This window comes from Tiliqua scincoides, chromosome 4 (assembly GCF_035046505.1).
Source record: "Tiliqua scincoides isolate rTilSci1 chromosome 4, rTilSci1.hap2, whole genome shotgun sequence".
In the NCBI taxonomy this organism is placed as follows: Eukaryota; Metazoa; Chordata; class Lepidosauria; order Squamata; family Scincidae; genus Tiliqua; species Tiliqua scincoides.
This window is the reverse complement of record NC_089824.1, coordinates 163,408,143-163,434,486: the sequence shown is the minus strand read 5'-3', so window position 1 is coordinate 163,434,486 and position 26,344 is coordinate 163,408,143. Positions and strand designations below refer to the sequence as shown.

Genomic DNA, 26,344 nt, shown 5'->3' with positions numbered 1-26,344 from the left:
TGCTAAATATCTCAGAGGAAGTGTGGAATTAAAATGCAATAGAGTACATTGATAGCAACAAAATAAATGAATAAGCTGCTCTTTGCATTTAGCATTTAAAGTATGTATTGCTGTCTTTGAGGTCCTTTGCAAATTGTCCTTTCCCCTCAATAATAATAATATAATAATATACAGTATTTATATACCGCCTTTCTTGGTCTTTATTCAAGACTTTATTCAAGGCGGTTTACACAGGCAGGCTTATTAAATCCACGCAGGGATTTTTACAAATTGAAAGAAGGTTCTCTCTTTCAAGAACCACCACATTCAAGATGTTACACTCCGATCTGGTTTAACATTCTGGCCTCCATCCTCCCACGCTCCGAGCAGCTGGAACAGCTCAGCTGCAGTTGCCAGCTGCTTCAAGGTCGCACGGTGCCGGTGGCCTCGAACTGGCGACCTTGTGGATGTTAATCTTCAGGCAAATGGAGGCTCTACCCTCTAGACCAGACCTCAACCCCCTACCCTAAGAAATACTTTTATATTGTGGAGGATCTGCATAATAATAGTGCTCATGTCAATACATGGTACAATTATAGAAACCATTCCCTCACCCCTCCTGTCATAACTTTATTTAGGGGTGGAGCACTGTGCTGCCACTGTGGATGATGCTTGTCTAGCCCTTTAACCCAGAAGTTCCCAAACTGGAGCGTCGTGTTACCCCAGCCATGGCAGCCCTGTTACGGTCCCCAGGGCAGTGTCAGTGAGGCATCTGCAATTGCTCTGCCGTTGGGGACTAAAGGCCTTTTTTATACTTACAGAGGGCAATGGTGGCCCTCTGAAGGGTGTAGAGAGCCCTCAGCTGTTCCTGCACCTCAGAAATACTAAAAAATGCAGTCACAACCCTCTTCCAGTTTTCATTGTAAAACCAGAAGTGTATTGCAATTGCATATTGGAGCATTTCTGAGGCATGGGGCTGAGGGCTCTCTGCACCCTTCAGAGGGCCAGCATTGCCCCCTGTAAGTATTAGAAAAGGCCTTTTGTCCCCAGTGGCGGCGTGATCATGGAGGTCCCGCTGCCGCCCCTCTCCTGCAAGGACTTACAGTGACCCACACTCTCACAATTTCACAAACTCTTCGTTCACTTCTTCTGGTTGTGAAGGTTATAACTTTGTGAAGGTTACACATTTGTCCTCCAGAGCTGGAAATGCTCCCTTCTCCCTCTGCCCTACTCCTTCTCTCTGACTATTACTCCTCAGCAGAGGTTCCCCTTTCCAAATTAAGCCATTTCTGCCCAACATTGCATATACACAACAGGAATCAAATGTGTACACCTGTGGGCTGGGCAGAAATGGGTTAAAAAAAATAAATAAAAGCCTGCATTTTATCATCTGGAAAGGCACTAAATCCTTACAGTTTTTTGTGCAGGAAGAAAGCTGGACATGTTAAACTGTTGTCCCAGTTTCCACCGGTGGGATGCACGTTTTGCTGGCAGAAGCATCAGGATCCAGGTGGAAGTGCCTAGATCCGACATGTAACACGGAATATTATTGCTCTTGCCGGCACTCCTCACTGGGGAGAAGAGGACAATTTGAGGAAATTAAGTTTGGTTCAGATGGAACACCAAATGAACAAGCCATGGGCTCACACGTTCCAGTTCTCTCCCTTGCTTCCTGGCTGTGAGTAAACTGTAGTTTACCATGTTGTTCAATCTGGGTAACCCATGGTATGTGCAAATCGTAGTTTCTTTGCCAAAAAAATATTTTGACAAAATAAGAATTAGAAAAAAATGGCCAATGGAAAATTAACAAATCATAGTATGTTTGGTTTTGACAAGAACCAGAAAATGCAGGAGAGAATTTGTACATGCAAGGGGAGGATGGATGTGCAAGTCCAAGGCTTGTTCATATACTGCATACCACTATTTGGCATTATGTCTGAAATCACTGAACAAACTGAATCCATTTGAGGTCAGTAGAATTGTGGTCTCTCTAAGCATCTCATTCAAAAACAGAGTTTAGGTTTCATGTCCTCTGAGAATTTCGGCACACTGTGGAGAGTTCCAGAGTGAATTTCTAGGCATGCTGTCCAATCACATGGGCACCAACAAGGCTTTTGGTTTAGCTGGCACTCCACAAATGGACAAATTGTCTGCCATTATGGATATTGATAATCTTCTGTGGAATCCTGCCCATGGAAAACCAGTCTTAAGAGAAAGATTTAGAGTATATCCTTTCTTAATCCATTATCATCCAGATAAATTTTCTTTGAAGGATTTAAAAGGAAGAAATTAGTTTGAATTTATTTATACCTGCCGTAAGAGAGATTTGGGAAGGAAGAAGGAGGAGGAAGGAAGAAGAAGGAGTGAGGGGTGCTCCTTTGGTACACATTTGTAATACTGCATTATTTTGTAATTTAAAGGGAAAGAACTCTGCCTGAGGCCTTGGATGCCTCCTGCTAGTCAGGGTGAGAAGTACTGATAGATGGACAAATAACAAAGGATAGCATTCAGGATGATATAGGAAAACCAGTCATGCAGTGACAAATAACAGTATTGACTCTCTAAACTACTTGGATTTTTAATATATTTTCCATTTCTGACCATGCTTGGTCTAGTTTAGAAACTACCTGCCCTCGTGAGTATTGCTGAGGAGCTGCCACAGAGGCAACCTGGCAGAAATAGTAACTTTTGCATACTTCTTATCCCATGTCTCACCCAATTGCTGTAAAATATGGTGTGAAAGGAGAGGTATAACTCTTTGAAATGAAATCATTGATGTACACACGGCAATATTGCCATCACTAGAGAGATGCCTGTGCTGACACATTTCCACACATGAGACACTGGAGGAGAGCATTTGACATACACTTCATTGGGAAAAACTGCTGGCAGCTCTTGCATGAGTGCAACTCAATCAAGTATAAATAATATTCATTTAAGCTTGTGAGTTATCAAGTGCTAGAAAGAAGTTTACTTTAATTAGATCCCAATCCCAACTAATTCCCACAGCATTGATGCAGCCACATGAGTGGGGTATGCACTGCATCCTGGAAGGGGGATGTAGTCACAGAGGCCTTCTCAAGATAAGGGAACATTTGTAGGCTTACCTTGGGATAAGCCTTTGCTTAACTAGTGGATCTCCTTAGATCTACCCCAGCAGAACTGCATTCTACTATCATAGACCTGGTGTAATCTGTACCTGTATGTAGCTGCCCAGTGATGCTTACCCCTGTTTATCATGTTTTGGATCTAGCCCATTTGATAAGATGCATTCAGCTTATCTTTTTGCTGTTTCCTGCAGGCATGGAACAAGTCTTGCAGATCTTAAGAACAAGCATTTTTTTGTGGGTTATCTTATTGGATTTTTGTATAGTTTTGGCTCTTGTTCTTTTAAAAAAGATTGCCTTTGGTCATCTGTATGCTGACATAAATTCTATATCCACAACTCATGGAGCCTGTCTCCCAAATCTGAATCCCACTACTTTTTTCATGGTGTCCACTTTCTTCTAGGGGGCAGTGCAGATATAACATCTGACCTTTAACAGTGCCTCAGATGTGTACATTCATGCACAAAACCAAATAAAGAATGCTTGATCCAGGTGGAAAATAGATACAGGTCATTATCTGTTCCGGGAACCCAACCCCAACCCCCCAACCCCCCGATACTGAAATCTGCTGTGCTCTGGTTGGGTTCGGAGTCCCTTCTGAGAGCCAGCAAGACCATGTGCAGCCTCCCCACCCCTCAGAAGGCCAAAAAGCACAACTTCTGGTTTTAGGCTGAAAATCAGAAATTGTGCTTTTTGGTCTTCTGGAGGCCTTGAAGGCCTTGCAAGGCCATTGGGTTTGGAGGGCTACAGGTCACCCACCCTGCAGGGTCAGAATCCACAGGTATTCAGATCTATGGGTACCAAATCCACGGATATGAAGACTGACCTGTATTGAAATTTGCAGATATATGCAAATCTGTACTGGCATAGCCAGGGAAAAGTGACCAACTGTTCATACTGGGTATGTGTGAACTGCCAGTCTACATTATCTCTACAGATCAACTTTGCAATATGGGAGACACATTACATGTGTTCTAGGTATTGCACTTTTGAATGTGCAGATGATGCAGTTTCTGCACAACAGATGTGCAACTCAGTGTACGGACACTGCACAAAAAATGAATATCAAATACACATTTATTGTCTGTGCAACATATTGTGCAGAAAGGCTTTGTCTTTATCAGTGTGCCAGGCACGATCAATAAGATTAGTGGCTCTGATCAGTGTTTTATGACATCTGTACGTTAACACAAATTCCATGTTGCTCATTATCCTTTTTTCCTATAGTAACTAGTACCACATTTCAGAAGAACGCACACTAGGAACCGGGCAATTAGAGAGTGAGCCATCCCCTGTCATTCACTTCAAGCAGTGTGAGGTTTAGGATCAACTGTTTTGTATAAACCCAAAGGAGAGTTTAAAAACCTGCCACGCAGGAGTCAGATCTGTGAATTACTTTATGCTGAGCATCATGGCACTCTCCCAGCACTTTATCTAAAGAACTGGCTCTTTATACTGGCAGCTTTGGGAAAGCAGTCCTGCTGCAGGCCATTGAGCTCCATGGGAGGACTTGCCGGCTGGGAGACTTCAAAAGCCAGATCGGTAGTGCTGGGTTTTTTTTTTCTTTCTCCTGCATGAGGGAAGGAGAGAAACTTTTAGAAGTTAAAAGATGGCTGCCCTGTATTTATGGTTGGGCCCCAAAAGGAAATGCCAGGAACTACCCATAACAATTTCCATGCACTGTAGTTTGAGATGTTCTGAAATGAAAAAAAAAACTCCCACCCAGGCTCCAGCTATTTGATGAAAGAGTCTGGGCTTTGTAGGAACAGGGCTGGGGATGGCTCAACAGATTTAGAAAGAGGAAGAATGATGGGGAAAAAATGGATAGGCATTGGATTGCTTTTTGTATCCTTTCCTCCAAATCGGCACTATCTGTGATCTACCAAGCTGTGTAGCCTACTAGCCAAGCTGATTGGAGGCCCGCCAGGTGCTTGGCAATAGTCCTATTTTGGCAGCTCTAGACAAGCATCAAGAACTGGTGGTTTAAAGAGCCCCCAGAAGGCTGCCATTCATAGCTAGTGGGTTGTGGTTGCCTTAGTGCAGGGGTGTCCAGACCCCAACCTGGGAGCCATTTGTGGCCTTCAGGGACCTCCAATCTGGCACATGGGGAGCCCCCAGTCTCCGTGAGCCAATGTTGTGCCATTGCAAGTTATCCAACAGAGAGCCAAGTAACAGGTGCCAGTGAGGTCTGGCTGCTCCACTTGGGTTGCTGTCTTCCATAGACTTTGCGAAGCCACAAGGCCTGATTAGAATGAATAGGTCAGCAACCTCTCCGAGCAGCAGCTGGACACAGGTCACCAAGGACAGGCAGGCTGTAGACTTCCCTTAAGGTCTGCACAGAGTCTTCACCAGCTGCCTGTCAGTGGCAAGGAGAAACACAAAGAGTAACAAAACAACAGCCTCAAGTCACACCTATTCTCTGGCTTGAGATGCATACTCAGTGTTTGGAAGGGAGAATTGTCCCCCAGAGTGTACATGCAGTGATGCCCTGTAGGCGGCAAGAGTATAGTGGCTTGGGACATTATCTTTCCCTCTCCTGGGATGGCTGCAGTGGAACTCTGTAGAGAACCTGTCCCCTGACAATGTTAAAGTCCTGAAAAATAAAAGAAATTCAGATGTGTGTTTGTCCAGCAATAGCAATGTCTGGTGTCCTTGGCATTCTTCAAAAGGAAGCAGACACTCCCTCTTGCAAAAGGAAGGGATGGTTATGCAACAGAGTTGATAGCTGAGACACATGTGTAATTCTGAAGGGTCAGAAGGGGGAGGATAGAAACATGAGGTTGCAGCATCAGTACTTTGCAGCATGGGATTCCCTCCTCTCTGCTTTCCTGTGTTGGGTGCATTGTGCTTGCTTCCCTTGTTGGGGTGGTGATGTAGACATCCCAATTAGGTGTTTGTGTGTGGAGCTCTTTGGGCAGAGTCCTGCCATAAAAATTCTGAGGAGACAGTGTTGACAAAATTATGCTGTCAACATGTTGTAAGGGACAAGAAGTTGTTTGTGCAAAGTGCTTCGTTAGTGCACCAAGGGCCGTTTCGCCATGGTTCCAATCACCAAACACTTTGAGAGACCAGGAAGGTGTAGTGCCATGTCGCATACCTGATCATCTGAACTGTGGTCCCCCTGGCAAAGGGTTTTAGTACTAGAGTTGGTGTGCTATAATTGGCTGCCAAATGTAGTATGTACCCTGTGCTCTGTCAGAAGAAAGGGAGTGGGGTAGGGAGTAGTGGCAGGTGCAATTTTATACGGTTTTTCCCTCTCCCATTGTTCCCTATTGGGTTACTCTTACCTACACTAGCTCTATCATTGGTGTGGCGTTTTTCTGGCATTTGAGGTGAGTCCTTCATTCTGAAGGCAGGTTAGCATATGGCATGCATTGATTTCTCCTCATTCCTCCCATAGCAACACCTCCACGCCCAATCTCCCTATTTTAACCTCTCCACTGGTGGAGTTGTGCCATCATCCAAATGTCATCTGAGCTACATCAGTTGACATTGCGCTGGCATCCACGGAACATCCATCAGCAGGTGGATTTCTTTGCAGGCAGGGCTGTCATTGTTCAGGCATACATGGAGATACACTGGCGTATCTCAAGAATAGTATTAGTCTGTAAGTTCTCATCTTCTTCTATGTGACAGCCCTTCAGATATTTGAAGATGGTTATCATATCTCCCTTCAGTCTTATCTTCTCCAGACTAAATATACCAAGCTCTTTTATGTTCCTTTTAGGACTATTTCCAAGAACCCTCACCATCTTTGAATTGATTCCAACCCTGAACTAACTTTTTTGAACTATTCCAACTTATCAGTGTCCCTAAAATATGGTGTCCAGAACTGGACACCGGATTTTAAATGAATTCTGACTAGTGCAAAATAGAGTGAAACTATTTCTTCTCATGAATTTCAAGTGAACTCTGACTAGGGCAGAAGAGAGTGGAATTATTTCTTCTCATGATCTGGAACTCTCTGCCTCTGTTAATGAAGTCCAGTGTTGCATTAACCTTTATTTGCAGCTGCATCATACTGCTGAATCATGTTCATCTTATGGTCCACAAAGATACCTACATCGTTTTCACATGTGCTGCTGCCAAGTCAGCTCTTCCTTATTCTGTACTTGGCCCTATGAATTTTTGTACCTCTGTGCAGGACTTTACATTTATTGAACTTCCTCTTGTTAGTATGGGCTCAGTAATCAAGCTTGTGGATATCATTTTGAATCCTGATTATGTCTTCTAGGCTGATAGGTATCCCTGCTTCCCCCAGCCTACTGTTATCTGCAGATCTGATAAGCATCCTTTCTACCCCCTCATCCAGGTCATTTGTAAAAACACTGAATGATGCAGGACCCAACATTTTGCCCTCTGCTTCAACTCTGCTTGATACCTCTCTTCAGGCTGATGCGGAGCCATTTATTAGCACCGGCTGGGAATGGTTGTTCAACCAGCTTTGAACTTACCTACCTTTACTACCTACCATCTAGTCCACATTTTATCATTTTGTCATTAAGGATATAGTGGAAATTTTAATCAAATGCTTAATTAAAATCTAGGTACATTGTGTCTGTGGCAGTCCCACAATCTGTTAGACTCATCACTCTATCAAAAAACATGATAAGATTAGACCAGTTATGACTTGGGGGAGAGGGTATTTAATCTTTCCCTGCTCATTTACCCATATAAATTGCTCTCCACAGTGGTAGTTAGTTTTGCTATTGGAAAAGGAATACAGAAACAACACCAGTAAATGTATTTTTCCCCCAGTGGGACAAAACACAGCTTCAGGAAACAATTTAGGTTGAGCAAACGGAGCAGGAGAAGGGAAGTGTTAAACAGTCTCTCCACCATTGTTCCAATAAAAATTGGAATGCCCTGTGGCTCTTTAAACTAACAGCCAATCCTATCCTTTTCCCTGCCATTGCATGCAGCCACACCAAAATGGTCTGCACTGCGTGCTGTGGGAGGGGCGATGGGGAAACTTGGGAGAGATAAGGGGAAAAACACTTTTTTTTACCTCTCCATAAGCTGCTCAGACACCAATGGGTCTCTTTGGACCTGCACCAACTCTTTAGCTGGTGCAAGTCTGAGGAGACAAAGGGGACGTGTTGGCTGGCTGGAGCAGAAATAGCTCCTGCTCAGTGCCATCTCCTGCCTCCAACAGGTGTGAGCTAGTGCACAGCCTCCTGCCCACCTGCCACAACAAGTGATGTGCCTACTGTTTCTGTTATGATTTCGAGCCATACCAGTCCATGGACTCAGGAGAAACAGAAAGCTCCTCAAGCCTTGACAGCACCTGTTCCTGTTGGACCCCCAGTTCCCCCAGGCTGAAGATCTAGCAGGAACAGGTGGTGGCTGGAGAATCAGCCCAAAGAAGCCAAGGAATTGGCCAGCTGCTGTTTGGCCTGCTCGGTCCCCTAGCTGGCTGAGCCTAGGGACCATGTGCAAACAGGTGGTAGCAATTTCAAAACCATTGACCTTGAGCTCCCACCACCTGTTCTCACCTGGACCCCAGGCTCAACCACATTGCAGCAGCTACTCGCAACTTGGCCAGCTCTTGGCCAAGAGCAGCTCCTGACAGTATTGTTGCTTTTGCTTAAAGAAGCTCAACTGAACACAATTGTGTAGTTAGTCTATGGAACTCCTTGGCACAGGATGTTTGGATGGCATCTCGCCTAGATACCTTTAAAAGGAGATTGGACAGATTTATGGAAGAAAAATCCATCACTGGTTACAAGCCATGATGATTATATGCAAACTCTGAGGTTTAGGGAGGGTCTGTCTCGGAATGCTAAATGTAAGGGAGTGGGCCACTATGAGACACAAGAAGCTGGACTAGAGGGGCCCTTGGTCTGATCCAGCTGTGTTCTTCTTAAGTTCTTACAACTAAACCATAGTATTGAATATTGAATACATTGTCTTCCTACTACTTCTGTCTTACAGGTATTCTGATTCTGATCTCTGCTTTGTCTGAGAACTGTGGCAAGATTGTGGCAAGGAGTATTATGATAGTAGGATGTGGTGGGAAAAATGCTGTGAACAAGTTTCTCTGGAATAGTTTTGGGAAATTAAAATCAAAACTTCTTGTATGCAAATGGGCTGAAGAACAGTGACAGATGAAATGCTACTCTGATATTGCTTTTATAAGTGGAACAAACGTGTTCAGGGTAGAAATCAGGTTATCATGAGGCACTTCTGGCTCTTGGGCTCACTCATGTACTTTTAAGCAGGCTTTGATGTGCAGTTCAAACAGTAAACCTACCCTGGCAGACAGAAATAATCTCAGGTGCACATACAGCCATTGCCTCCCCATTTCCATCACTCAAGAATACAGTTTGGCTTTATTATGGAAGACATTTTCTTCAGTTAGTTTCTTTTATAAAGGCTCTCTCCAGGGCTCAGTGTGTTTCCCTGAAACTTTCCCAAATTGGGAGTGGAGGAATGTAAAGGAAGTTGGTTGGGGGTCACATTGGGTTCAGCGCTTAGCAGTTAGCGGCGGCTCTTTCTCCCTTGCTCTCTGCTTCAGTCTTCTTACTGATCAGATTGGGATTTACTGGGAAATTGGTGGTGGTCCTACTGCCACCTCCAGGGCTCAGGCAGGAGGAAGTCACCTTGGAGAGTTCCGCTCCCAGAGAGCTCCAAATCTGGGAAGATCCCCTTAGAAAGCAAAAAGTAGTGGACTGTGACAGGCTGAGGTTGCAGCAAGCTCACTTCTTCCTAAGTGAACTTGGATCAGGTGATTAAAAGACGGAAGGATTTTAGGAAAATTATTTGGAGGCATCTTCACAGTTTTGAGATCCCCGAGTCTATGAGTGAGGGCAAGCATTCTTCATTTTGATAGAAAGATGTAGTGCATTTCTTTCACATGGAGGGGCATGGAAAGATCAAAGCAAGGCATGAATCAAAAAGCTGAAGGGGCTGGCAGAGTGAGGTTTGCTAGCAACATTTGGCTGGGAGATTAAGAGTCCAATCCTATCCAATTTCTTGTGCTGAGACCGGTGTGCCGGTGGGGTGCATGCTGCACCCTGTGGTGTTGGGGCAGTCATGGAAGCCTCCTCAAGGTAAGGGAATGTTTGTTCCCTTACCTCAGTGCAACATTGTGGCTGCATTGGTGCCGGAAAGTTGCTTAGGATTGGGCCCAAAAATGCAAGTGGCAAACAACACATTTCCTGTTGTGCTTAACTGCATAGCGTCCATATTCTACTTACTTATGCTGTCCCAGACCTCTGGTTCCTGCACTTGCACAGTGAGCAGGCGTGCCTTTCACCAAACATGAGCTACTTCCAACAGTGAACTGGAGGCAACTCACCTAAGCTTCCTTAAAAAAACCTAGGGTTGATGATATAATGGGTCCAACCTGAGCATCCCTACCTGCCCCTAGTTCTGGGCAGGTGGGCTTGGATGCCAATCAGCTGTCACAAGCCAATCCCAGCAGCGGTTACTGGCTTCCCCCAGAACAGATGTGAAGGCAAGTGATCTACACGATGATTTGCTGCTTTGCTGTTGACTTTCTGCGATGGTGCTGAATTCAAAGAGCACCTGGAGACTTCCAAGAACAATGGTGGTTGCAGTAGGATGTCTCAGCAGCCTTTTTGACAATGAATCACCACAGGGGCTAGAAGGGTCTGAAAATAGGGAAGTATCACATATTGGTACCTGTTCATACTGAATTGGTACCTGTTCATACCTGTTCTTCCTGCCATTTTTAACCTGGTTTGTTTTTACAGGGGCTTTGTGGGTATGTGTCGTGTTGAATCCACACTGCACACTAGAAGAGAAGGCTTGCTGGCTGAGACAGCTGCAGAAATGGGGTGATATGGATGTTTGCCCTTTGGAGGATGGGAACTATGGCAATGAACTTCCCAACATCACCAGTGCACTTACACAGAGCTCCAGTCACAGGCAAAGTAAGTTGGAATAGGAGTATTTTGTTGCCCACTGTGTAATGCTTTCCCCATTTAATGGTCACCAACAACCAGCTGAAAAAGACTTCCAAGATTCCATCATTGCATTGATACAAAATATGTTCAGATGTGCAACTGCACCAATCATTGCCTCTGAATACCAACCAGCAGACTCTATAGGCCCATCTAGTCCAACTTCCTGTATCTTACAGTGGCTCACTCTCCCATGGAAGGATTTGGATGATGCTTACACTTTGCAGATCTACAAACATACATACATCAGTAGCAGCTCCTTTCCTTGTCATGTTTGGATTAATCATTAGATTAAAATGACCAACTAAGGAATACGAAAGATAATTATCCTGTTTGGCTATTCCTTTAGTCATCCCTTTTGCTGTGCTGTATCAGACCAGTAGTCTGCCAGCTTAAGACAACTCCTTATACTCCTTCTGTTGGTGCAGGCAGATCTACCCTTGCAGTTGTGCATCCTGATCTGATTCAGAGGTAAGTCCTATTTTGTGCAATAGAAGCTGAACATTGTGAGTAGTGCTTTTCAATCAGTAGGATCAGGATGCACAGCTGCAGCCCTGCGCTCATTTACTTGTGAGTGAGTCCCATTGAGCTCAGTTGGATATACTTCTGAGTGAACATGCCTAGGCTTGGGCTGCCTGCATATCCTGTTAAACTCAGGAAGACTTATTTCTGAGTAAACTGGCCTGACCTGTTCTTCTGCTGTCTTGATGTTTGGTTTGATGTTTAAGTCCCTTATCTCTGGTAACTTCCACAGCCCAACATCCTGTCTCATGAGTGGATTTGCTTGCTAGGTGGTACCTCCATTATGTGGTAAACACTTACATCCCAAGCTTTGACTATTGGATGTTAAAAGTGCCCTCCTTCTTTCAGACTTCTCCCATAAGAAGCATGTCTTGGACTACCTATCTACCAAATTGTAACTTTCTGGGTGATATGAAAAGTATCAGTCTTATTCTGGGATATGCTTTAAGCCCCTTGCTTTGAGAAGGCAGATGTGCCATTTACAGATGCTCCTAGTAATCAGGTTGTCTCCAGCTCCATATACCAGATGTCAGTTTCCTAAATCATTTGGAAGAATCTTAGCAGTTTTGACATCCCTGAGTCTGTGAGTGAGGCCCAGGTATTTTTCATATTGATAGATATAGTGCATTTCTTATTAACAAATTAACAATGAAAAGGACCTTAACCTTAGACAGCAGTGGCTTAGAAAACAAACATTCTTAATGCCAGGGGGAGAGAATTCCAGAAGCATGACACCACCACCAAGAAGGTTCTATTTCTTGTGATTGGTCTGTGGAACTCCTTGCCACAGGATGTGGTGACAGCATCTGGCCTGGATGCCTTTAAAAGGGAATTGGACAAGTTTCTGAAGGAAAAATCCATTATGGGTTACAAGCCATGATGTATATGTGCAACCTCCTGATTTTAGAAATGGGCTATGTCAGATGCAAGGGAGGGCACCAGGGTGCAGGTCTCTGGTTATCAGGTGTACTCCCTGGGGCATTTGGTGGGGCCACTGTGAGATACAAGAAGCTGGACTAGATGGGCCTATGGCCTGTTCCAATGGGGCTGTTCTTATTTTCTTATGCCACCATATCTCTCACCTCTGCTGGTGGTGGTACAGCTAGAAAGTTTCCCTCTGATGACCTGAGAGGATGGGTAGGAATATAGGGAAGGAGGTAGTCCCTCAAATACCCTGGTCCCAATTGTTTGATAGTTTAACTGTTAATAAGAATATTTATACACCACTTTTCAGTGAAAACAGTTCACAAAGTGGTTGACAGAGAACATTAAATACATTAATACTTATTCTTGCAAATGTTCTCCTCCTATACTTTTCAATGATTTGGCAATTCCTTGTTCTCACTCCCTCATGGCACAGCTGAAGATAACACTCCGTTAAAAAAAAAATCCTCAAAATCAACAACTTCACAGATTGAATGCATAGAGATCTGTCAGTGAATGCATGCAGATTTGTCCAGTTTGCACTGGTAGAGTTTAGGGTTTTCAGGGATAGAGCTCCCAAACTTCTGCTTACCAGGAGTCATGGTGGGATAGGAGGGTCACAATATGCATGAATGGTTCAGAAACATGGTGGCAAGATGATTCTGTCTGTGAGTTTGGTGTGGTAATTTTTGGGCTGCAGTGCCTTGATAATTTTAGGAAAGCTTGCAATGCACTCTTGAGTTCGTAGTGCTTGTGCTTTCCTGGCAACCCTGGTGGCACTTACAGAATAATGTGCTTACTTCTAGGATGTTATCTGGTGCCTTTTTTTCCCCCAGTTTGCCCCCCACCCCCACTCTTTGGGCAGTGGCTGATTTGCAGATCCACAGCCCTATACTCACTTCTGGTGATTCTGTGTGAGCAGTTCAGTAGCCAGACCCAGTGTGATAAAGATGGAGAGTTGGCCAGACCAGGATGAAGGATGAGAGGCCTTGGAGCACAGATGGACCCTCTGTGTGTTCTCTTCCTTTACAGACTCCTTAGCAAGGCCGAGACGCACAGTGTTCACTCGTGCCATTGAAGGTTGTGACCTGCATTGGCAAGATAGCCACCTCCAGCGGATAATCAGCAGTGACTTCTACATCTCTCCCTCATACCAAAGAGAGGATGAGGGCCTGCTTTTCAACTCGCAAGGGCAGCCATTGTGGCTGGGTAAGCTGTGATTCTTCTTGGTAGTAGCCAATTGTGACCTTGATGACTTCGGTATGCTGAAGATAAAATATTGGGGTTTTGCACTTAATAACCCGAGTTGTTGGTTAGGTTGGTAATATTTTGAGAAGTGCCAGTAAAGCAGTGTGAAATCTGGTGGGTGCTCCCAGGATCCCATGTAGCAGACGTATTTGTGTGCAGTTCCAGGACCAACCCAGGGTTCTCAGCATGACCGCATGGGGCCCCAGGCTGCACTATTGGGATCATACAACTGCAGTCTTCTGAAACTGCAAAATGTCTTGCATCCCTCTCCTCAGCCCTTAGTGAGGTCAGCCCAACTTACTAAATTCCAAACTTGCCAAAGGAATGAAAGCAACATATTCTGATTCTGAAATACTGCTGTCTTGTCTTCCTGCTGTCTTTTCCTGGAGCTCCTCCTGGAGGAGATAATGCCAAGAATTGCTTTTGATTTGTCAGCAACGTTTGAATGATGCATTCAGAGAGAGAGAATTTTTCTTCAGATGAGAAACAAAAGAGCTTCTTTTTGGAAATGCTTGTGCCCCAAGCCTCCCCCTCAGGAGCTCATCTGTGGCCTGTAATAGCACTCGGCAAACCAGCTGGGGATTTGGAGGAGGAGGAGGCAGAGAAGGAGGAAGAGGAACATAGCAGCATTTAAAGACCTTTGGATGCCTTGTGGAAAATATTTCTTTTAGAGGCTGTCATGCTCCTGTGATTTTCTGTCTCCTGCGTTTCCCCTGCCAGGGACATTTGTGGAGGAGCAGACCCTTTTGTTGCTTTCCATCCAGTGTGTGTCATCTGTTCCTGCTTATGACTGCCCCCTCAGAGTCATAATCCTCTCCACAGTAACTGTGACTTTAGGTGGAGAGCAACCAGCGGGAACAGATGAGTGCCTCTATAAAACAATTGTGTTGTACGTAGGGCAAGCTGTTTTCTAGTAATAGAAGCCTTAAGAATAGCACCAGATGCACATTAGGTGCAAAGGATTTCTAGTGAGGTATTCAGGAAGCTAAGCCCAAGTCTATAAAAGTTGCAGGCTTGGATGAAAGTCTTTCCTTGGCAAGGAGAATTGAGGAAAAGTGGTTGGATGGGGAGCAGAAAGTGCGGCCCTTTGTTTGAACTCCCAGGTGGAGCTAGATCAGGGAAGTATCCTATCCCATCTCCAGCAGCCAATGTGCAAAACAGACACAACTCCTTCTTTGGCATGGAAGTATAGGGTGTCAGGGAAAAGACTAGGCTAAAAGCCATTTCTTTACATGGCAACCTTCTATTTGCAGGGAGATCTTTCTTACAAGAAAACAATGTTCTGCTTGCACCCTAAGGTGGAGCCATGTACTGCACATTTCAATCAGCCATCAGAAAAGGTTTGGAATGTTGCACAGGGATTACCAGTAGTATAATATGATCAGTTATATGGAACTTGGTTTTATTGGAGTCATGCAGACAAGCAGCAAGAAGTTGGCCCCTTGAGGTTTCTCTAAGGAGAAAGGGTGGGCTGAAAATCTAAGAGCTGAACTACATGATCATATAACATGGCACAGCCCTCTGAGCCTTTGCCACTTCAGACTGAATTTGAAGGTTGTATAAATGCCCCTCTATGTTGACAAAGGAACAAAAACCTCAAAACCAAAATGCAGCCTGCGTGTGGAAGACTAGTCTTCAAGGAGAAGGACTATAGGAGGCTATACCACATGATATTTCTGCATATGTGCTTAAACTCTAAGAAAGAATGAAGCGACAAGTCAGAAAATTCAGAAATAGGAGGTGAATCCCACATCCCTGACACTCACTGAATTGATTCCCTTGCATAGACAGGATTACTCATTTGCCTGCCTGTGGGCCTTAATTGCATTCTGTGCCTACATTATGCCACAGAACACGTCCCTACAGCCTGCGCCCGTGTTGATGCCCTTCGCTCCCATGGATACCCCAAGGAAGCACTCCGCCTGACTGTGGCTATAATCAACACCTTGAGGTTGCAGCAGCAGAGGCAATTGGAGATATACAAGCATCAGAAGAAAGGTATGGGGCCAGCAGCCTGTTGTGGGTTTGGCACCAATTCAGGGCATGGCTTATGCTGGTTGGCCTTCTTGATAGGTAGTTTGGGGGTGGTTTGAAGTATATCGGTGCCTGGTAGTCTCTACCCAGCACTTTTCTCAGCAATCAAAAAATGCAAGTCCTACTGAATTTTAGCCTTAGATCAAGCAATGCTTTTGCAGATCTCTAGTTACTGACGTAATGGATTGATGGATTGTAGCCTTACTGCAAAGGGAACATGTTCACCTCTTTTTTGTTGTTGTAAAAATGACAGGATATGGGCCTTATGGCAGAAAAGCAGAATGTCATACAGAAATAAGTATTGTAGGACTTTTCTTGTTCACTATACTCTAGAGCTGCTGCAGAGAGGAGCGACCACCATCACAAATCTGGAAAGCTGGGTGGGGCATCCACTCAACCCCATTGGCTGCTTATTTCTCACTTTGACAGAAGCATGTCGAGTAGAGGATGAGAACTGCCTTGAAATTTCAGGTATTAACAGCACAATCCCATACGTATCTTCTTAGAAGTAATCTCCATTATGTTCTGTGGGGCTTATTCCCAGGAAAGGGTGCATAGGAGTATAAACACCCTGCAGTGCCAAACCTTGAACCCAAAACAGTTTCTCTGCATCCGTTTTGGAGCCATCCATAGGTAGCACAGGCTCTGCATTCTGAAGAGCTGGTTTCCTATGGTGAGTACAGAGTGGCCCAGGAGAAAGAAGTATCTAACAGGGGGTGTCAAACACATTTCATATAGTGGGCTGAATAGCATTCATGGCATCTGCTGAGGGTCAGAAGTAACATCATTAAGCAGGAAGTGACATCATTAAGTAGATGACTAGAAATAAGCACTTTGTTTTCACATAAAAACTCATTAGCTACAAATGACAGAAGAGAAAATTTGCAAATCTTGTTTATAATTTCAAGATGTGAGAGTTCAATTGTCATGCTGAGAGAGCCCAATTATAATGGGGGCTGAATAAATAGCTTCTGAGGGCCACATCTGGCCCATGGGCCTTATGTTTGACATCCCTGATCAAGCACTTGGACAAACCCTTTCTGTGAAAGAAGCAAGTGCCAGTTATTGCCACCAGAACTGGTCCTCAAACTTAGGTACCAGCCACTTGGAATAAAAGATGTCTCTTAGATTGGCTGTAACTGTCATGTCTGGCAGGTAACTCAGGGGCCCAGGTGCTTCTGTGGTGCTCCTTGTGGTCTCCCTGCATTGCAGTTCCTCATGCAAAAGTGTCTTGAGATGGAATTGTTGAATCTGTCTATATTGCTCAGCATGGCTGAGCCAGCATATGAACTGCACTGAGAGATGGCCGCTGTGTTGTCTCTTACACAGGTAGGCTAGACCAGTGACAGTGATAGAGCCTACCTCACTGTCAGTATTGGAAGGAGGAAGGGAAGGAAGGAGGCTCCAGGTGGCAGTGCTCTGCTCATTCCACTGATGACTTTCTTCTCCCCCAGATACTGGTGACTCCAAGAATCCAGTGTACCAGCATGTGCCTGTAGCCAACTGCTATCCTGAAGGCCGGGAATCCTACTTATCTTTGGCACTGGAAGTGGCATTGATGGGGATGGGACAGCAGCGGGTGATGCCGGAGGGCCTTTATGCTCAAGACAAAGTCTGGCGCAACGAGGAGCAGATCATTGCCCGCCTACAGGAGCTGGAGCTGGATGCTGTGTTGGTGCAGACGCTACACAAGCAGTGCATCCTGCTCCTGGAAGGTGAGGGGACTGAGGTGCCACCATCAGCTACTGCTCACCAGGAAGGATGCTCAGCCCCCTGCCATGTCACAATCTAGATTCCTTGCAGTAAGCACCATATTCTGCAACTAGAAACCCCAGAAAATTCTCCTTGGGTCACAATAAAAATCCCATTTAGGTATGGATGGGCAAAGTGCTTGTGTGAAGGGAACAATGTGGCAGCAATATATGTATTGTGGCATGGAGATTGGGGGGGGGGGTCATGGTGAGAGCCAAGGAGCGAGTCATGCTTCCCTGACCACTAGATCAGCTTTCTGTGCCTTTAGCAGCTGCTCTCTGTATCCATTTTTCAAGGGCTTTTTTTCCCTGCATGTTGCTGGTTTATGCTGTTAAGGAATCCCCTGGACCAGTGGTTCTCAAACTTTGAGGAAGCTTTACTCCCTCAGTAAGTTTTTTTTGGGGGGGGGGCTAGGGCTAAGGGGGGGCGAGGGGGGTGCTTTGCACTTACTTTCAGTAGGCAGGGCTGCAGCAGACTACATGAAATGCGGGGAGCCCTGCGTAGCCCTGCACAGCGCTCCCCGAGGCTTGGGACGTTTGCTAAAAGTGGGTGCAAAGCACTTCCTGCAAAATGGAAGTGCTTTGCGCTAGCTTTTAGCGATAGTTCCAAGCCTCGGGGAGCGCTGTGCAGGACTGCCCTCCCCTCCTGTAGTCTGCTGCAGCCCTACCTTCTAAAAGTAAGTGCAAGGCACTCCCTTCGCCCCCCTTAGTGACGCAATCCTGGGGATTGCGTTGCTGCCTCCCTTCCCTTCCCCCACCTCTTAAAGGGACGGGGCAAGCATTACACGAACTGGTGGGTTGCGACCCACCAGTTTGAGAACCGCTGCCCTGGACAATTGCAGTGGTGGCTGAAGATCCAAGGCTCCCCCTTGCATCTGCTGTAGAAATAAACATAGTGCAGTGTCCACTGAGAGGCAGATGGGCCCAGGAGCAGTAGCCACAAAACTGCAGCAGCTATGTTGTCCCTTACATCTACTAACATCATCTACTAACAATGGTGCCTGAATTAGACACAGTGGAAATGAGGGGAGTAGCAGCAGTGCTCCAGTGTGGGATGGGAGAGAGTGTTCCTCAAGCTCCTCAGCAGTACTGGGACTGAGTAGGGCTGAGCAGAATCAGGTATGTCCCAGTTTAAAATCTTGAGTATATAGGGGAGATCTGCAGCATGACAAGTGAACCCACAGAACTCTCCCTGGCTGGAATCCTGGGGGGCTGGTTGTGGGATGGACCCTGATGCGGCTGTGCTCCTGCCTAGGTGGCCCTTTCAGTGGCCTTGGTGAGGTGATCCACCGCGAAAGCGTGCCGATGCACACCTTTGCCAAGTACCTGTTCTCTGCCTTGCTGCCCCATGATGCTGACCTGGCCTACAAACTGGCACTGCGCTCCATGAGGTTGGTACTGCTGCTTTTTCCCAGTGCGTGATACAAGGACAAACTACCGGGGACTTTTCCGTAGCTCACTATGTTCCTTACATTTTTCTGTGCTTGAACTTCTGCAGTGTCCAAATCGCCGCAGTAGTTTTATGGCAGTTGTTTTAAGTAAATAATTTCCATATGTTATTAAAGTGTGAGCGTGAAAACAAAGTTACTGATTAGCAGGTGCGGTTGGTCTATTGTATCAAGAGGCTATAATTTCCTACTTACTTGGTTTTGGAAAGCAGCAAGATTTTCGTCCAGGCAGCATCTGGATCCCAAGAGCACCATTCTCTGTCGGTTTGAGTCAGAGGATGCCTCAAATACTAGTGATGAAGACGTGGGCGGCTGTGAATTGTGCTCCTTGGGAATACATCCTTAGGGGGACGTTCGTATTACCCTTGGTGTCTGATGCAAAGAACAGTTGCATGTTGCTCAGCTATAGCAGCTCCAGAAAGACGAGCAGGAGAGACTGACTGAGCAGGCTGGGAACAGGCAGGCCTGGGTCATTCGTTTTGTATTTACCTGTAAGACCATATTGATAAATGCAGGAACCCCTCCGGTTTAGTAGCTGTGTGTATTAGCAAGCAGGTTTAGGTGAGGGGGTAATTGTGCTTCCTGTTCCTTAGATCCCCAAAGCTTTTAAATACAAACATGTGAGCAGGTAGCTCCAGACAGCAGCAGATGCCCTGAAGCAAGCCACACACAACCCCACACTAAGCATATCCAGATGACTGCTGTGCAAGCCATCCTTGGCTCTGACATAAAAGCACAAGAGGGGGATGTTTCTAAACTTACATTTTTCTTTACAAGTTTATAAATCACCCTTCAGTTTTCTAGTGGTCTTTCAAGTTTGTTTGAGGCTGGTCTTGCATCCATATGTTGTAGAAGCCCCTGAAGGAGCTGCTTGCACAGTTTTACACCAGCGTACAGTGAACAAATGAGATGGAAAGGATTTAAGCCTACCATGGGCAGGTGCCCCTCCCTTGATCTGATGTTGCTGCTTTGGTTCCTCCTAGGCTGCCAGTTCTGGAGACGACTGCCTCTGGCGACGTCACGCACCCTCACCATATTGTTCCAGTCGTGCCTAGCAGGTACCCACGCTGGTTTACTCTGGGACACTTGGAATCACAACAGTGCGAGCTTGCTTCCACTATGCTGACAGCAGCCAAAGGTGAGTGAAGGACTCCTTGCACAACTGAACATGACAACCAGAAACTTTAACTGGGTTGCTTGTCTTAGCTGGACCTGAACAGAACCAGATAATTGCAGAAGAAGAAACTGTGTGTGTCAGGTGATCACTGTAGATACCTTCTGACAGGGTACAGAGGCTGCCTTTTCTGCCCTTGAGATGACAGTTAAGCAGGAGTTGTTTCATATCACAGGAACTCTAGGGATCTGAAAATCAATGGCAAGGACAGCTTTGGCTAATGTTGTGAGGGGGGAGAAAGTAAGAGAGGGAAAGACATAAGCACAAGATAAGAAAGGTTTGCTCTCCATGGTCAAGGGACCTCCACAAAGGCTGTTCTACTCTCAGCTGCTTTAATGAATTTATAAGGCTTCTTCTGCCTGGTCCACACCAAGAAACCTGTTGAACAGACCAACCCTTTCTCCTGATTTATAACAAAGAGAATGAATATGCATTCCTAGATGCTGAGCCTGGCTGCCTGTACTAGATGGTAGAGACCCTTCAAGCAAAAAGGGCTCTTTTCCTGCTGGATGGATGAGACCACTAAAAGGAAATGTGTGCTCCCATACAACAGTGAAAGGCTACTCCTGAGCTGCCCCTCCCAATGATTGCAGTGTAGGTGAAACCTTGCACCCCACCTGTGACCATTGCTAATAAAAGAAGAGATGGGTCAGGAACAGGCTACAGTTGTTTTGTACATTTGTGTGCTTCACTAGGGACTGTCTTCCCAGGCACACTTTAAGCCATGCTTTTGGCTAAGCTCTCTGCTTCTCTCTGTTTTTATCCCTATGCCCTGAACCAGGGGTGCCCAAACCCCGGCCCTGGGGCCACTTGCAGCCCTCGAGGCCTCTCAATGTGGCCCTCAGGGAGCCCGCAGTCTCCAATGAGTCTCTGGCCCTCTGGAGATTCGTTGGAGCCCACACTGGCCCGACGCAACTGCTCTCAGCGTGAGGGCGACTGTTTGACCTCTCGCGTGAGCTGTGGGATGAGGGCTTCCTCCACTGCTGTTTCATGTCTGTGATGCAACAGAGGTAGCAAAGGAAAGGCCAGCCTTGCTTTGTGCAAGGCCTTCTATAGGCCTTGAGCTATTGCAAGACCTACATTCATTCATATAAATATATTCATTCATGTATTCATTTATGTAAACTTATGTAAATTTATTCAAATTTTAAATGTAAATTAATTCTTTTTTTCCCCTGGCCCCCGACACAGTGTCAGAGACACGATGTGGCCCTCCTGCCAAAAACTTTGGACACCTCTGCCCTGGACTGATGGCATGTGGTTGTTGCTGGGCAAACTGTTGGTCTTAGCTGCAGTTGAGTAAAATTTGAAGGTGGTTTATTTAGTGTAAGGATACTCATTATGTAAAAGTTTGAGAGTCCCTGGTTTGCAAGTTGAGTAGGATCATCACTTCTGTATCCTGACTAATTGGCAGAGGTGGCTTTGGGGTCAACCAGGTTGGGCACTGACAGATGGCCCACAACCATCAGAGGACCCAACCGAACTGGGCTGACTCCTGAACCAGCAGTACTGGTGGCAGTGGCAGCACCAAATGCACCATCAGGGAATGGGCAGGGGGTGTGATGAACAGGACCTTGTTCCAGGCTCCCAGCAACCCGGCATCAGCACTACAGTTGATCAGGGTGCCTTAGCTCTGGATATAGTTCTACTCCTTGGCTGTGCTCATTCTTCAGGGAGGATGGCACAATAAGTTCAGTTAGAAAATGGTCGTGCCCAGTAGCCATTGAGCTGCTGTGCTGATCCAAGCCATGTGCTTAGAGTTGCCCAGTCACTGCCCCTTATGGTCACTGCCTAATTCTCCTTTGCGTTGATACCGAAATTCTTCCTGAACAACATGGAAGTTCTCACTACATTCTGCCCAGGTCGCTGCATGCAGCACTTGGCAGTGCACTCACGCTCTCTCTCTCTCTCTCTCTCTCTCTCTCTCTCTCTCTGAGTTTGTTACATGGCAGTGATAGGATCCACATGTCCTCACATTTCTAGTGAGGCCAGATGGAAGCTGGCAGCTCAAGGAAACGGGAGAACAAAGCCAAACCTTTGGGCTTCTGGGATCAAGGGACTCTCCGTGTTGGTGCCCTCTGCTTTGATTTGACATATAATAGCATTGATGGAAGTAAGTCAGCATCCACAGGGGTTGAGGCTTGTATTCCTCTGAGCGGCTGTGGAAGTCTTTAACAAAGAGTACCTGGCTTTTGAATGCCTGGACCTGAATGACTGGCTGGCAGGAAGCGATAAAAGTTCTCTCTTCATTGAGGCTCATTGAGCTTGTTATTGTTTGTCAGTGGAGTGGAAGTGAACGGGTAAGGGACTCTGTGGCTGGAATTGGACTAACATTGAGCTTTTGTTGTTGGCCCTGGAGATCAGAGGTGTTAAGCATTCTTATTTTTTTGTTTACTTGTATTTTTTGGATGGTTTCACTTTTAATACTGTAACTTGCTGTAAGTTTTTGCAGAAGGCTGTGAAATATTTCTGAATAAAATTTCCAGGTTCCCAGTGCACATTCCTATAATTGTGGAAGTCAGCAATTGTAAGTGAAGTAGTAATTGATTCAAACAGGGGCAAAGACTGCAAACAAATGCCACTACACATCCAGAGCCTTAGGACCAAGTGTGCTCCTTCCACATGTTGCCTTTTAAGCTCCAGCTGGTTCTAAGCAAAATGGTTTCCCTCCCTTTGGGGCCATGCCCCTAGGACTGATAACATATTTTACACACATCCCTTCCTTAAATTCATCTTCACATGGTTCGGTTTTCCAGTCCAGGGTTGCCTTTGTTCAGAAGTACTGTACTGGTAAAAGGGAAATACAGTGGTGAATTTTATTGTCTCTCTTCCACCTCTGCTTTGCAGCAGGGATTTCCAAAGTGTGCTTGGCAGGCTCTCTCTAACAGTCTCCCTAAATCAGGGGTCGACAACCTTAAACACTCAAAGAGCCATTTGGACCCATTTTCCAGAGAAAAGAAAACCGTGGGAGCCGCAAAACCCTTTTGACATCTAAAATTAAGATAACACTGCATATATAGTTTTTTTTACCTTTATGCTATGTATAAAATAACTTTTTAAGAAAGTTTTAAAATATTAATAAAAAATATTAAATACCTGACAAACTGTTATTGAAGATATTTCCATAATGCTGTTTGATTGGCGTCCTCATTTGCACTTGCATGTCCAGTAGGCCCCCCCCCCAGTATTCCCATCAATTATCCAGACACCCATGGGTGCACGTGGGACGGGGTCAGGACTGCTTAGGGGAGGGGGGTCAGGGTTGCATGGGAGAGGGGGTCAGGGCTGCTTGTGGGAAGGGGGTTCAGGGCTGCTTGTGGGAAGGGGGTTCAGGGGTGCTTGGGGGTCAGGGCTGCTTGTGGGAAGGGGGGTTGGCTGCTTGGGGGTCAGGGCTGCTTGTGGGAAGGGGTCAGGGCTGCTTGGGGGTCAGAGCTGCTTGTGGGAAGTGGTCAGGGCTGCTTGGGGGTCAGGGCTGCTTGTGGGAAGGGGGTTCAGGGCTGCTTGTGGGAAGGGGGTTCAGGGCTGCTTGGGGGTCAGGGCTGCTTGTGGGAAGGGGGGTTGGCTGCTTGGGGGTCAGGGCTGCTTGTGGGAAGGGGATTCAGGGCTGCTTGTGGGAAGGGGGTTCAGGGCTGCTTGTGGGAAGGGGGTTCAGGGCTGCTTGGGGGTCAGGGCTGCTTGTGGGAAGGGGTCAGGGCTGCTTGGGGGTCAGGGCTGCTTGTGGGAAGGGGATTCAGGGCTGCTTGTGGGAAGGGGATTCAGGGCTGCTTGGGGGTCAGGGCTGCTTGTGGGAAGGGGTCAGGGCTGCTTGTGGGAAGGGGTCAGGGCTGCTTGTGGGAAGGGGTCAGGGCTGCTTGGGGGTCAGAGCTGCTTGTGGGAAGTGGTCAGGGCTGCTTGGGGGTCAGGGCTGCTTGGGGGAAGGGGGATCAGGGCTGCTTGTGGGAAGTGGGGTCAGGGTGTAAAACCCTGCCACACGGGCAGGTGGCTGGCGCTGTGGCTCGGGCGGGAGGGGACACGCAGCAGCGAGGGGGCTTGCCCTCAGGGGTGGCTGGGGCTCTTTGGGCGGGAGCTGCTCCAGTGCCCGCCTCTTCATCCTGCCCGCGCCGTCCCTCTCTGTAGACAGGCGGGGGGAGGGAGACGTTGGAAGGGGAAAGGCAGGGAGAGGCGCATGCGAGTCGTCTGAAAGCGGAGGGGAGACTCAGCCCCGCACCAAAGCAAACGGCGGGGGGAGGCTCCTGAAGGAGCCGTTTTATGAGGAGCTGTCAAGCATGGCGCTGCCAACATACAGCACGCAGCAGCCAACGCTGCAGCTCCCGTCCAAGGCAGGCTGGGGAGAGCCATGGGGGGGCGCGAGAGAGGGAGGTCAGCCGGGGTGTGTGGGAAGGCGGCCACGTCAGTTCATGCAGTGCCACCTTCCCTCGCGCTGCCTCGTTGGGAGGCGTCCCCCTCTTGCCACTGCGGTGTGGAGGGGGCTTCAAAGGCTTTACTGTGCAGCACACGCCACGGGCGGGACACGACTCTGAGGGGAATAGAGGTTGTGCAGCGTGTCCCGTCCCTCTTGGCCGGGGAGGGGAGGCGAGGCGCGGGGCGGGCAGGAGGTGTCCGAGTTGCACAAGCACGCGCTCGGGCTGGTGAGCGGCAGCTGTGTCGTGGGCCAACCCATCCCATGGGGAAAGGGGGTCGCTCCCCGCGGGTGCTGAGGCTGCCGGGGCGGGTTGGCCCTGCACGGAGCCACAGCAGATGGGTGAAAGAGCCGCTTGCGGCTCTGGAGCCACAGGTTGCCGACCCCCGCCCTAAATGAACAAATGAGATTGCCACAGCATTAATTTACTAGCGTGCATTCATCTTCAGAGGTCTGTCTTTAAATTACTCAATTTTGACAACTTCCAGAGGTGTTAGCCTTATTAGTGTGTGGCAGCAAAAATAACAAATGGCCTTTTAACCTCTTAAGGACAATTCATTTTAGTCACAGCTTTAGTAGATCACAGCCCACTTCCTTGGATCCTGAGCACATCATCAATCTGACAAAGCAGATTGTGGCCCACAAAAGCTTTTGCTGAAACACATGGACTAGTCTTTAAGTCACTATAAGACTCTTGCTTGTTTTTGTTTGGACACTTTATTGTACATGAAACTTTTTTTATTCAAAGGTAGAGGAAAAGGCAAGCCCAGGTGAACTAGGCTGGTTCCAGGACGGGAAGCAAGGCAAAGGAGCAGGGTTTGCCTTCCTAGTGGAAGCAGTCATTGAGCAGCTGCTCGCTTGAGTGGCAGCTAATGAAAGAAAGGAGACTCAATGGGTGTTTGAGTTGAGGCTTGCGGCAGCACTCATGGCAAGAGTGCAGAGAAGAAGGGACCAAACCTGAAAAAAGAAGAGAGTGATCTGGTACCTTTGTCAAGTGCCGGCTGGCACAGTTGTTCTTAGGTAGTGGAGGGAATGGGGGAACTTGATGCAGTGTCAGTGGGTTGCTGAACAATCTGTGAGCAGCAGTAATGGCACCTAAAATGGGGATTTATTTATTTAGCGTATGGCATATAATACGTGGACTTATATATCAATTAGACTAGATCAAATGACAATGTCCAGTTCATCCAGCCATTCAAGGACAGAGTTACCTTCATTGAAAAATGGGGAAAAGGGGTGACACAAAGAGTCTGTGTTTTTTACAATGAGAATTATCATGGGGAAACATAGAGGCTACTGTGGGATGAGCTCAATTAAGGTCTGTTTCTTTCTGCTTTGATAATCCACCCCAGATTGGAGATGGGTGTTTTCTGTTGCTTTGTACCCTGAAGAGGCAATACTTGGTTCTTTTGCAGTGAAGTTGGTGAGGGAAGCTATGGTTGAAGGAACCTCTTTTGTGTCCTCTAACATCTTTGTTTACTTCAAAGTCAGGAGGCTCCCAGAATGTGGCCTTATTTACAAGGTTTAAATCTGCTGACCAGAAAAGGTGTGGCTGATCATGGAATTTTCCCAAAAAGGCAAGGCTTCTGCTAAGCCAACCAGAAGGAGTTGCTGGGGGTTGGGGGGACGGGAGGAGAATGCTCTGGTAAACGGGTTTGACCTTTTCCCTAAGACCCTAAGGTGATGCTTCCATGACATCAGCCCAAGCAAAGTGTTACAAGCCTGGCTTGGGCTATGCTCACCTGGCATGTATCCAGTACCACATAGATGTCAGGCCAGAAGTCCTACTGGAGCAGATTCATCTAGTCCAAGGGTTCATCCTGTCTCTGA

General features: G+C 46.8%; 1 protein-coding gene across 1 annotated transcript in view; it reads left to right on the top strand.

The window, feature by feature from the left end:
* ZSWIM5 (zinc finger SWIM-type containing 5) overlaps positions 1–26,344 on the top strand; it is a 141,314-nt gene that overhangs the window by 107,739 nt on the left and 7,231 nt on the right. Inside the window, exons 5-11 of the mRNA XM_066623189.1 lie at positions 10,805–10,984; positions 13,493–13,669; positions 15,560–15,706; positions 16,076–16,213; positions 17,197–17,457; positions 18,749–18,884; positions 19,925–20,079. Of these exons, the coding sequence (XP_066479286.1) occupies positions 10,805–10,984; positions 13,493–13,669; positions 15,560–15,706; positions 16,076–16,213; positions 17,197–17,457; positions 18,749–18,884; positions 19,925–20,079 (1,194 nt within the window). The remainder of the gene's footprint in view (positions 1–10,804; positions 10,985–13,492; positions 13,670–15,559; positions 15,707–16,075; positions 16,214–17,196; positions 17,458–18,748; positions 18,885–19,924; positions 20,080–26,344) is intronic.